The sequence below is a fragment of the Sinocyclocheilus grahami genome, unplaced genomic scaffold (assembly GCF_001515645.1).
Source record: "Sinocyclocheilus grahami isolate Dianchi unplaced genomic scaffold, SAMN03320097.WGS_v1.1 scaffold160.1, whole genome shotgun sequence".
Classification (NCBI taxonomy): domain Eukaryota; kingdom Metazoa; phylum Chordata; class Actinopteri; order Cypriniformes; family Cyprinidae; genus Sinocyclocheilus; species Sinocyclocheilus grahami.
Window position 1 is genome coordinate 1,203,803 of NW_015505339.1, and position 13,328 is coordinate 1,217,130.

General features: G+C 41.7%; 1 protein-coding gene across 1 annotated transcript in view; it reads left to right on the forward strand.

Annotated features, from left to right (window-relative positions):
- Positions 1–13,328, forward strand: part of LOC107592877 (receptor-type tyrosine-protein phosphatase gamma-like) — a 38,412-nt gene that overhangs the window by 13,704 nt on the left and 11,380 nt on the right. Inside the window, exon 3 of the mRNA XM_016282454.1 lies at positions 6,790–6,972. Within this exon, the coding sequence (XP_016137940.1) occupies positions 6,790–6,972 (183 nt within the window). The remainder of the gene's footprint in view (positions 1–6,789; positions 6,973–13,328) is intronic.

Sequence of the window (13,328 nt, forward strand, 5' to 3'; positions counted from 1 at the left end):
CCAAACAAAGTAGTTTCGCTTTCACAGTTATACGGTGTTCTGCCTTTTTTTTTTACTGTCCATTAAAGTCTGCCGCATTTTAATTACGGTGTAGACAAACAAATTAGATAGACTGCGATCTACCAAACAGCTCCACATAAAATCACTGTAAAGACTTGATACCTTGGCAGCAATACGAATATGAATATATGAATAACCTTTAAAGATTTTTTTTTCTTTTTGTAATTCAGGTTATTCACCAGGCTGTCACTTAATTGTGGACTCGAAGACTCGAATGCCGTAGCTAGCATGAACAATCAAAATCAGTAGCCTACTAACAGTTCGCAATTAAATCCATTCTTTTAAAGGGGTCATATGATGCTGCTAAAAAGAGCATTATTTTGTGTATTTGGTGTAATGAAATGTATTTATGCGGTTTAAGGTTAAAAAAACACATTATTTTCCACATACTGTACATTATTGTTTCTCCTCTATCCCCCGCCTTTCTGAAACGCGTTTTACAAAGCTCATCGGTCTGAAAAAGCGAGGTGTGCTGTGATTGGCCCGCTATCCAGTGCGTTGTGATTGGCCGAATACCTCAAGCATGTGACGGAAATGTTACGCCCCTTACCACATTGTGATGATGCCCGGAGCGCTGATTCAAAAACATGAAAACCCATTGTAAACGAGGCATTCGTTGCATCCAGTGGGGACATAATTATGGATTATAATGACTTGTACTGTCTTTTTACGCGTTGCGTTGCATCGCGCCACGTAAACATAAAACCATGTCTGCATTTGTGATTGGAGAAATGACAAACAACAAGCCCTGCTCTACACTGCCCAAAAAACTCGCTTTAAATATATAAAATATAAAAACTCTTTAAATATAAAAAACGTACTTACAGTCTTTGAATCAGAACAGTCGGCATTGTAGTCTACTCTCCCAGGATCAGAAAACAGTCTTCCATAAAATGCGCTGCACACATCTGAATATTTGGGTTGAAGTGTTCTGGAACAGTGTTGTAAATACAACTTAACCACTGATTTCTAGTCGTGTCCATTTTTGGAAGGCCAAACAAAGTAGTTTCGCTTTCACAATGAAACATAGCATCACACACGGCGGCCTTGAGTGAGCAGAGGCCGGGGGATAAAGTGAGGAACAGCCGGCGGGCTGAGTGAGCAGAGGCCGGGGGATAAAGTGAGGAACAGCCGGCGGGCTGAGTGAGCAGAGGCCGGGGGATAAAGTGAGGAACAGCCGGCGGGCTGAGTGAGCAGAGGCCGGGGGATAAAGTGAGGAATGGCTGGCGGGCTGAGTGAGCAGAAGCGGCGGATTCGACGAAGGAGCATCCGGAGGGCTTGCGCAACCACATGTGACGACCCCGGGCTGGACTCCGCTTCGTCCACGGTGAAAGCCGATCCGGTGATCCACAGCGCAAAGTTGTAGTATTTCCTCAGCTACCAGCACGGATCAGCTCCAGGCATGACGAAGCAGATATCGTCCTCTTTTGGAAGGCCAAACAAAGTAGTTTCGCTTTCACAACGAAACACACAGCGCATTCACAACATGGCGGCAGCAACAATACTACAGGCAGAATAAAAGTTACGCTTTCTTTCTTTGCGTGAACATTTGGGCGGCGTTATGCAAATCTTCCCACATAGTGATGTAGATATGTGGGGGCGTGTTAGAACGAGCTGTTTTAGGTAGGTGTGGCTGACTCTTAACTTTTATAAAGAATATCTTTTTAGAGTTGAGACTTTAGTCTTTGCAGTTTTACAGATCTTCTTTATGCACCAAGAGCTTGTAACACTCCAAAGAGAAAGGAAAAATTTTAATTGCATCATATGACCCCTTTAAGAAAACGAGCAGTAAATTAATGTGTACGTTTAAAAAAGGGACAAGGAAAGGGTTCTTTTTTTTAAGAACAGCATTAGTATATTACTATATTAGTATATTATACAATATTCCAACAGAATATTGTTATTCAGGTTGAGTGTTCAGTATTGAATTGTATCACATGTAATCATTTTTACTAGTTACACAACAACTGATCATTTGTTGGTGTCCAGTGTGTCTTACATGCTGGAATGAACAAAGCAGACTCGTCTGCTATTATTCAGTCTGTTTGTGAAACAGCGCTTCAGTTCTGACAGGATCTCAGCCTCAGGCCACTGCAACCTCTGACTAACGGGATGATGATATGATGATGATATTGAGTCAGGAGATCTGGCTGAGAAATCAAGGGTTTGTTGAGCAGAAAGTGTGCTCAAACCTATCACTGTATATTTATACAATATATATATATATATATACATATATATATACATATATATATATATCTTGTCATATAGCTAGGCTGTTGAACAGACAAACACCCACGCATGCATACACATCATCTATTCGCTGTCATTTTATCTCTGGCTTTGATGGGAATGTTTGTAATTTTGTGCTCTTGTTTTTGTTTGGCAATCTCCGTTGTCTGATGACAGATGTAAGGGTAGACACTTAGGCACCAAATGGATGAACAGAAGTGGTGTTAGAGGAATCACAAGCTGATACACAAACATAAAAAAGTACCAAAAGCTAGCATTAAAAGTTTTTTTCACAGGGATGGGCTGTTTAATCACATTTTGGTAGGATCAGTGTTGAATGGTACATTGACAGCATTATTGTAATTTAGACAATTTAAGACACAATTAGAATGAGCTACTTATAGTATAACTTTATACTTATAAAGTATTTTAACATTTAAGAAACAACACACTTCCCCTTTAAAGATTTTAAATATTGGCTAACTGTGCTCGGGACAGAAAAAGATCATTTCGATTTCACAAGATAACAGTACTCTGAAAATTACCTTACGTAAGTTGACCCTCTTAAAGTCATCTACAATTTCCTCAATGTTCCTTCTGTCCGCTTCCAGACATTAAAAGCTCTGAAATGATGAAGGCACCACCAGCTGCTCCCAGCATGAACTGAACGGCGTATTCCGGAACATTGAGATGAAACAGCGAAGTCTGTCCGTGATTCAGACAGAGCAAATTGATGTCTTTAAGGGTTTCTTAGTTAATATACTCTTGTTCTGCCTACTTTTCAGTCATCTCAGGAACATCTCTCTATGTGTCCATGCGGAGTTTAAAGGCACGCCGAGGCTTTGATGGTAATTACCAGCCTGCGATTTGTGCTGCCCACTGAGACAGTTGTAGAAAGTGAGCAAGAGAGAAAGAATGACGAAGTCGTGGTGTAATCTGGAAGGCCGTGGTACTAAAAGCATCACAGTGCCATTCTGACAAAGAGATCAGCTCTAATGCAGTGTAATAATGGCACTCACTTTAAACGGCGCCCACTCAAAAGGGATTTTACCGAGTCTGAAAATAGTTCTGCCTCCACCTGCTGCCAGATGACAAAGATTATGACACTCTATCTGATGACGGTGATGGGAGTTACCAGAATGTGATCTGGCTGATTTATTCCATTTTTAAATTTTTTGATAAAAAACGTTGTGAGTCATCAAAAGTCACCAGCATGGTGCTCAAGTGTTGCCGGGACATGGTTATGCGGTTGCTAAGGTGTTTTATGTGGTTAAAGGAGCCCATTCCCAAGTCTCTATGATACTTGGGTGTCTCAGCTCTAAGGATGGGAATTGTAAGATATATGTTAAAATATTCAATTTAATATTAACAATTTCGTTGACAATTATTTTGGTACTTAATATACATTACATAAAATAAACATTTAGGAAAAACAACTAAAATAGAATTTCATTGTGAGCAAAGAAATTCAGTCCCCAATCCTACTCTGTTCCCTCCTTCATTGTAAGTCAACAGGATTTGTTTTGCCTGTCACTTTATATCAGAAAATACGGCTACTTTTGAACGCCCATCAATTGACCCTTCTCAGGGAGCTTGATTGACTGGCAGTTTGACCAATCATAACGCAGAATCTGCCATTTTGTCCGACAAACAAACCAGACAGGAGAGTAGATTAACTTTGGCAGACTTAAACTTGAAAAACTTGTGTATTGACATTTTCGTGGTTGAAATAAATGCCTTCTGATGTTCATTCACGTTTATTTCATGCTTTAAGTAAATATGAAAAGACGATTCATTCATGTGCTGCTTGAACTGAGATGCTACAGTGGTCTGTTATGACACGTTAAAGAGCCACAAAACAGTATTTATTGTTTGAATTTCTTAAAAAATGACAAAATGTGAAAGCTGAGAAGTTGTTTCATTCCAGAAGTAACCTGTTCTGTTTTGTCTGTCGGCGTGTTTTCAGTTTACTCTTTGATCCTCAATGTATTTTTTACTGCGTGAGAACATGATGTGTAGTGTGAGAGTGGCATGGCTTGTCGGACATAGCAACAGTAACTAAGGGGGGCGGGTCTTTGCGAAGGGTCAATTGAGGTACTTTTTGTCCCATATTGGTCTAGTTATAGCATCTACTGTACAGCCAAGCCTTGCCCTCTTGATTCATACAATAAACTACGAGAGGAGAGCAGACAGAGATGCATTTACTCATCCTTTTAATTCACTCTGTCCACAACAGTCAGACTATTGCGGCCTGTTTGCTGGAGCGTGTTGATCTTGTTTGCTCAGTAGGGTTAGAGTAGGGGGTGGAATGGAGGTGTATGTGTGTGTGTTCTCGGCGGGAGGTGGGACAGAGCTGTGTTCTCTCTTCTTATCCCAGACAGATAGGAGCAGGGGGTCTGCACATATTCAGAGCCGTGTCTCAGACGTCTATAATTTCAACCTGCTGATCTCCTGCCGAATATGTACACTACACGCAGGAAGCTGAACCAAACGATTTGCAGCTCAAATTACACACATGCAGCCGTATGTGAATCCTTAAACCTGTTTCTCCCCAATCCGGCTAGATTTTGAGCAGTGTTCGGCTAGTGTTGGTGCTTAAGAGGCGTGCGTCCGTGTTGAGAAGCACAAGGAAGAATTTTACATGCTGTATTTAAAGCTCTCGGCTGGCAGAAGAGAAGAGCTGTCTTGTTAAGCGATCATCCATTAGGCTGCTACGGTAAATATTTAACTATACGTTAGAAGCCGACATGCCATGTAAACGCCCAGTTGCATGTTACAAGGCTGTGCACTCTGTGAGAACAGCCCAGTCTGAACAGCAATGCATTTGCGTTTGCTTCAGATTGCAATAGAGTTCGGGTCGAGGTGACAGCATTATACAGGCCTCTGGGGAATATTTCACTTACGAATCCTTAATTCAAGCATGTAAGCTTTTGTTCATTCACCTGACGTTAACATGAGCAGGTTTTAATGAATCTCTTATGAAGTGTATGCTTCATTTTCATGGCGGAGCAGGCAGTTCAGGTTGCCATGGTGGATCAGGGAGCTCAGGGGACCATGGCAGATCAGGCAGTTCAGGTTGCCATGGCGGAGCAGAGGACTCAGGGGGACAGGAGCCCTCACTGGGCTAAACTCGGGAACAGGAGCCCTGCGTGGGCTATACTCGGGAACAGGAGCACTCCATGGGCTATACTCAGGAACTGGAGCCCTCCGTGGGCTATACTCGGGAACTGGAGCCCTCCGTGGGCTTAACTGGGGATCAGGAGCCCTCCCTGGGCTTAACTGGGGATCAGGAGCCCTTCCTGGGCTTAACTGGGGATCAGGAGCCCTTCCTGGGCTTAACTGGGGATCAGGAGCTCTTCCTGGGCTAAACGAGGAATCAGGAGCCCTTCCTTGGCTAAACAAGGAATCAGGGAGCGAGCTCTGGGGCTGGAGCCGACACTGGAGCGAGCTCTGGGCGGGAGTGAGCCACGACCGATGGGCTTGACTTAGGAATGGCCAGCGGGCTTGCCACAGAAACGGCCGGCGGGCTTGCCACAGTATCTTCGGAACTAGACTTTGAAACGGCCGGCGGGCTGGCGAAAGCTGCGGCCGGCAGGCTTGACTGAGGAATGGCCGGCGGAGGAGTACCGGATCGGGATCTGAGGCTCTCCAGACACTGGATGACTGCCTGCTTCCAGTCGAGTTGGTGGTGTCTGGAAGCTCCGTGGGGCGATGGTAAGTAATCCCGATCCGGAACAGCGTCACAAGGGTTTCCCCCTCGAGGGAGCTGGCGAGGACGAGCGGCACGAACGCCCTCACGTAGCTGACAGGGTCGGGGCTTGCCTGAGCTACGGTGATGAACATCACTTGTTCCTCCATAGTCTCGGGGGAAAAACAACTGGAAAACAAAAATACTTTGAAAAACGGGAAGAAGAAAAAACGGGGGAGAAAGGCGCCGCTTACTTCAGTTGGGGTCGGCTGTTCTGTCACGGTCACTCGGGGAGGAAGGAACGAGGAGACGCAGGAGAAGACTTCAACAAGGATTTAATTCAATCTGCCAAAGGATAACACACACAGGAACTCTGGGATGACATTTAACAGCCGACACTCGAGACATCAAAACACAGGGCTTAAGTAACAAGGGAGGAAACGAGGGAATTAATCAACATAACGAGGAAATGAGGGAAACACTGTTGGAATCAAATAAACATAATGAGATCAGGAACAGGAAGACCAAAAAAGGGCAAACAGGAACATACACAGAAATGTGCATTGTGCACAAGTAGTACTCCAAATAAAATGTAATTATAATTTTTATATGAGTAAATCTCAAGTGATATGTCAGGAAATATGTTAATAGATTTCAACTATACTTAGTATGAAATAAGTGTATTTTAAATATATTACTTTTTTACTAGGGTAACAATATATGCATCAGAAATAGTATCTTTGTCAAATACTACTAACCAGATAAAATGCTTGTTCTCAGTGTATTTTTGTTCTTTTTTGTTGTTCCAGAAAAAGAGACATTTCTAGAGCCCTTCGTGCTCAGAGACTTGTTGCCGTCCTCCATCGGAAGCTACTACCGTTACATCGGCTCTTTGACCACGCCGCCCTGCAGTAAAGTGGTGGAGTGGATCGTCTTCAGTCGGCCCGTGTTCCTCTCCTACAAACAGGTAAGTCTATACTACACATATGAAGGTGTGTTGAGGTTATTCATGCTATTTAGTTCTTTAAAAAAATTATGCCAAAAAATATTTTATTATGCATCTTTACTCAAAGCAAAGCTCAGAGTCACAGTTCCCATAATACAGAGCGGCTGACCCAGTTGAGAAGTCTGAGGAGTTAAAATTGTTTGAGATTTTTTAGACAGAGCTCCTGAAAAACACCTGGGCTTTGGGACAACAGCTAAACAGCATGAGAAATAAAAGAAAAGAGCAATGTGTGTAATACCCATTATTGTTCTAATGGACCCTACTTTCGCCTCACTGACTCATGCCTCCCCATTAGTATGCATCACCCAGCTTCGCTTGCGCACATTCATCCTGTCCTCTCTCTCTGCAATGCTCCTGAGCTCTGATTGATAAGGAAAACTCTCCAGCTGAGCTTTTACACTGTAATATAACAAAACCAAACACCAAAAATGGGGCATCTTCATGCTAACAGGCTGCATGAAGAGCTATGTAAAGGCCAGGTGCACTTCCACCAAAGTATAGAGGAAAGAGGACTGGTTTTAGAGCAGAAATCCTCAGGGTGGATACTGTGAGGTGGGCTCTCACAACCAGTACTGTTAGACTCAGATACCAAACAAAAGAAGGACGTGATTAAGTAAGGGCTGAAATTTATAGGGAACACAGTGTCTGTTTATGAAGGTTGTTCTCCATCAGAAACCGATCCATCTCTGGCCGCTCTGTGACTTCTGATCTCACCGCGTGTTAAAAGAGAAACGGCAAACAGAGGCTTTGCTCTCACGTATAAAAGATCAAAGGATATCTGTATAAATCTCATCCGACCATGTAAGATTCCATGTTATTTCAAAGTCTTTTCAAGGTTTGTAACCATATGGTGTAAGACTTTGTAACGATAAAAATTATATTTTAACCAGAAATAGACAGACAATGCATATTTAATTTGACACACGAAACAAGACTGCACTGTACTGAAGTACCAAATTTCAGCGTAAATCATTCGTAAAACTGTATATTGCGTAATTCATAAATGGTTCTCAGAATTCTGCTATGCTTGTTTATCTTGAATGGGGCTTAAAGGTGCAGTAGGAGATCTCAGCAGGGGTGTGAAGTAACGAATTACAAATACTCATGTTACAGTAAGTAGTTTTTATCAGTAATTGTATTTTTTGAGTAGTTTAAAAATTGTGTACTTCTACTTTTACTTGAGTACATTTTAAGTGATGTATCGGTACTTCTACTCCGCTTTTTTCCTTCGTTTGTGGTCGTTACATGCTTATTTTAATTTTATTTGTATCCATCAACGTGATTGGATAGAGAGATAGTAATAGGTCTCGTGACTTTCATCAAATCAAATTGTGCATTGAAAACTTTAACTGCCAACTGTTTAACATGGCTGCTAGAAGTGCATTCTTCAAGCACCAGTTCAGTCGCATCTTCCTCTAACTTAATATGTTAAGGTAAATTTCGGATTTCTGCTTACTAAATGATTTGTATATATGCTTGCCTATCTACAAGGCCTGAAATTTAGTGTGAGGTTGTGGGTATTGCATACAGTGTTAACTCCCGCAAGTGCCACGTTCGGTAAATTCCCCACTCACTTATGAGATGCGCGATCTGTGCTGTCTCGTCTCTCTCTCTCATGTGCGTTCTGCAGCAGTCACTTGGATAAGTCGTTGTTGCTTGTTGAACTTGTTGACTTTTGATGAGTTTGAGCACGTGATGTGTGCTGTCAAAAAGTGTGTTGGAAATAGGGTTGCCAACCATCCCGTATTAGCCGGGACGTCCCGTATTTTGGGCCAAATTGATTTGTCCTGTACGTGACTTCCCTTGTTCCGTTTTTTGACTGTTACACTGATCTAACCACTGACTGATACAACAGCAGCACTGCTGATCACTTGAGAATGATCACCGATACCTGTCATCATCCAATCACAGCCTCCCTCACGCAGTATACGTTAAGTAAATCAGAAATCGTGAACATAACTGTTCGAGGAATGCTGCGCAATCCTCTGGCGGCTCGTCGCTCCCACCTCACTCACAGCAAGCGGCGCTCATGCTAATGCCAATTCCGTCATATAGCCTCGGACCTGTAGCACTGAGGCCAAAATCACGCTGCGTTTACACCGTCGGGCCAGAAGCTCCGCTGCTCTTCACTAAAACCCGCCCTTTACATGCCTCTCAGGAACAACGTCACGCAACCCCATCATTTCACCAACAAAGATAAGTTATCAGAAAACTAATAAGAAATAAGTCACTGGAACTAGCGCGATCACAAAACGAACATGATAAAACGTTTGTTTGCATGCTTTGTTAAAGATTTAAATCCAAAAGCATCAATGTTTTTCAATAATAAGTGATACATTGATCATAATGAATTAATTTATCAGGATTGAAAATTAGTCACACAGAAATAAAGTGGTATGAACATAGCCTACCTACTTATTCAGTCGAGTCTGTTTCTGTTTATTTGTAGTCACAGTTATATACATCACATTTAGAAAGAATGATAATTCCTTTGTCGAATCCGCCGGTCGCGCCGTTCTCAAGCCCGCTGGCCGTTTCCTCACTCAAGCCCGCCGGCTGCCGTTCACTCTAGCCCGCCGTGTGTGATGCTGTGTGTTTCATTGTGAAAGCGAAACTACTTTGTTTGGCCTTCCAAAAGAGGATACGACTAGAAATCAGTGGTTAAGTTGTATTTACAACACTATTCCCAAATATTCAGATGTGTGCAGCGCATTTAATGGAGGACTGTTTTATGGAGGACTGTGATCCTGGAAGAGTAGACTACAATGCGTCTGTGCACAAAAGCTGTTTCTATAAAGTGGGGCAGTTCCACCTTTGCAAGGACAGTCTGGCACTTCTGACTCACAGCCTGTAAGTACGTTTTTTATATTTAAAGAATTTGCCGCTGACAATTCAAACGCGAGTTTTAAGCAGTGTAGAGTAGCGCTTGTTGTTTGTCGTTTCTCCGATCACAAATGCAGACATGGTTTTATGTTTACGTGGCGCGATATGCAATGCAACGCATAAAAAGACAGTATAAGTCATTATAATCAGTAATTATGTCCCCACTGGATGCAACAAATGCCTCGTTTGTAATGGGTTTATTGGTTTTGTCTTGTCGCTCCGGGACACGGCATTACAATATAGTAAGAGGCGTAACATTTCCATCACACGCTTGAGGTATTCAGCCAATCACAGTGCACTGGATAGCTGGCCAATCAGAGCACACCTCGCTTTTCAGACCGATGAGCTTTGTAAAAGTCGACGCGTTTCAGAAAGGCAGCATAGAGGAGCAACAATAATGTACATTATGTGGAAAATAATGTGTTTTTTTAACCTTAAACCGCATAAACACATTGCATTACACCAAATACACAACATAATGTTCTTTTTAGCAACCCCTTTAAAGTCCCCATGAAATCAAAATTAAAGTTTTTTGGGTGTTAGTATCAATATGTTAGTCTTAAGGTTATCTATAAGGCAGTGTGCTCCAAAACAGTGACAAAATTCGCATTTAGAAGATATAAGCATTCAAAGCTTGCAGTTCGTCACTTCCGCCAAAACCGACGATTTTTTTGACGTCACATTGTACTTCAGCTTCTCATCAAACTTTCTGTCCAATCAAATGCTCTCTAGAATCCGAAGCGCCTGGCCCCTACACTATAAAATAGACGCTGAAGCCGCGGCTGAAATCGGTCACTTTTCCATAGAATTTGTATTTTCTGTGCAGTGAATGGCACGTAGTGCACTATATAGGGGACAGGGAAAGATTCAAACAGTGTAAATATGCTTTCCATTGAGGGAAAAAAAGAAGTCTTGTTTTGCGCTGTCACGCTAACCACCGCACCGCGCACACACTGCTCCGGTCCAGAGACACGATGTGTGTACCCAGAATGCTGTGGCTGGCATACCCTGTCAAATGCGACTTTACAGAGCTCAACGGCACTGAACGGCTCTAGCCCAAGCTGTGATATAAACGAACGCTATTGGCTATTTTATAAAGGGGCGGGGCTGCTTGATATGTCCCGCCCTGTCTTCCTGTTTCAGTTCAAATGACGTCAACACAGAGTAACGCTGCGTTTCTCTAAGCATTTCAGGGGACCTTTAATATTTTATGTGCAACAACAGCATGCTGTCTCAGTGGCCTTACACATGATTTTAAATCTATTTTTTCAAACTTTATGATTTAAATTGGGATGATTGTACTGAGAATAACTTTCATCTTTTCTTCAACTGAATACTGTTTCCATGCTGTTTTGATGTATTTTAAAGAGTTGGCAGTCAAAATTAAAACTGCTGGATGATAGATATTCTTCATTCTTCATTGGGTATATTTTTTCAGTACTCTTTCCACCACTGGATCTCGGAAAATGCTAACTTTAGCCTGATAGCACTGAACGCGAACGTCCCACCCTCTCTGCAATCGCTGTCCAAAGTCATGCCTAAACAATCACCTATTACACCTTTAATGTGCCATACTATTGTTTACCTGATTGTCAGCTGCCGTGTTTTGATGTATTTTAAAGAGTTGGCAGTCAAAATTAAAACTGCTGGATGATAGATATTCTTCATTCTTCATTGGGTATATTTTTTCAGTACTCTTTCCACCACTGGATCTCGGAAAATGCTAACTTTAGCCTGATAGCACTGAACGCGAACGTCCCACCCTCTCTGCAATCGCTGTCCAAAGTCATGCCTAAACAATCACCTATTACACCTTTAATGTGCCATACTATTGTTTACCTGATTGTCAGCTGCCGCAGTGCATATATATATATATATATATATATATATATATATATATACATTACATTACATTTACATTTAGTCATTTAGTCATTTAGGAGACTCTTCTATTCAAAGCAACTTACAAATGAGGACAATGGAAGCAATCAAAAATATATATTTATAATATTGTATGCATGCGTACAAGGTCCTATATATACAGTATGTAATGTAATATACAGACATGTAATGTTGTATGCATGCTGTCATGAGAGTTTGTTATCACAATGTATATTAATGACTAGTCTTTCAACAATTGGCTAGTCAATTAGCAATGTTGACTATTTCGTTTTTTTTTTGTTTTAGACAGTATGTAATGTAATATACAGACATGTAATGTTGTATGCATGCTGTCATGAGAGTTTGTTAGTCACAATGTATATTAATGACTAGTCTTTCAACAATTGGCTAGTCAATTAGCAATGTTGACTATTTCGTATTTTTTTTGTAATGCCAAGTTCTGTCATGAAACTCTAGATGGCACAGACTGATGGGTCCTTACCACTAACTGATGATAATAGTTCAATTGCTTGGCACAAGCTGATTGGTTCATGTTGCATATGCGTGTAAAGAGCTTACTGCTTTGTATTTGAATGCCCGGTTAGCATTCACTAGAGCATTTGCGTTCACTAGAGCATTCCTCTGAAACCCTTCACCTACCCCAGCTCCACCTGTATAGACCCATCTGCTACGGGTTATTTTAAATTCTATTTGTGCAGCAGCAGCAATAATCTACAGCAACAGCAATAACTAACAGCAGCAGCAATTCAGCAGCAGAAGTGTAGCAGATCTATTCCACCAAGACCAAATACATTAACATTGTCATATCCATAATCATGCAAAAATCTTCCGAGATTTGTCATGAAAGAACTTAAATTAGCATTCTTGTCTTCAATATCTTCGACAACTTTGTTATATCTTGCTGTGTTTTTAAGTGTGCCGCCATTAGTATCATGCCATTTTGAGTTAAAAATTAGTTACTTTAAAAATACGCCAGTGTTCTCTTCTCTTCTTGTGCTCCGTCTAGCCATCTATGAACACAAGTACACATCTTATGCAAATGCACCACAAAGAAACCCATAGACAGAAGACATTTGAACCAGAAATTATTCCAGGCTAATATGTTGTTTTGCACATGCTACACTTTTTCTTTATTTAAATTTCTGTTGAGACAGATTGGCATACGGTAGATTCGACTAATTTAAAAACCCATTTTAGGGGTTTGAATGTAAATCAGAAAATGATGATGTCAAAAATTAGATTTGCGCACATTGAATATAATGATATAATGTTGAAAAAGCAATTTGCATTCAAAGTCAAATCAGGCTAATGGGCTCAAGGCATACTGTTTCCTAGTGGCGGGAGCTCTGGACTGGAGTATAGTCTCAACAACCTTAGTTGAGAGACCAGATGCTAGGAGCTGTGCCCCCTCATTGGCCATGCCCACAGCTTCCATAACTCCGGGCAGTGGTGAAGAATGGTGCCCCCTGCCTGAGAGAGGAGGTCCCTCCTGATCGGAATCTCCAGCGGAGAGCCGTCGAGGAGGGACACCAAGTCCGAGAACCAGCTTGTACAAGG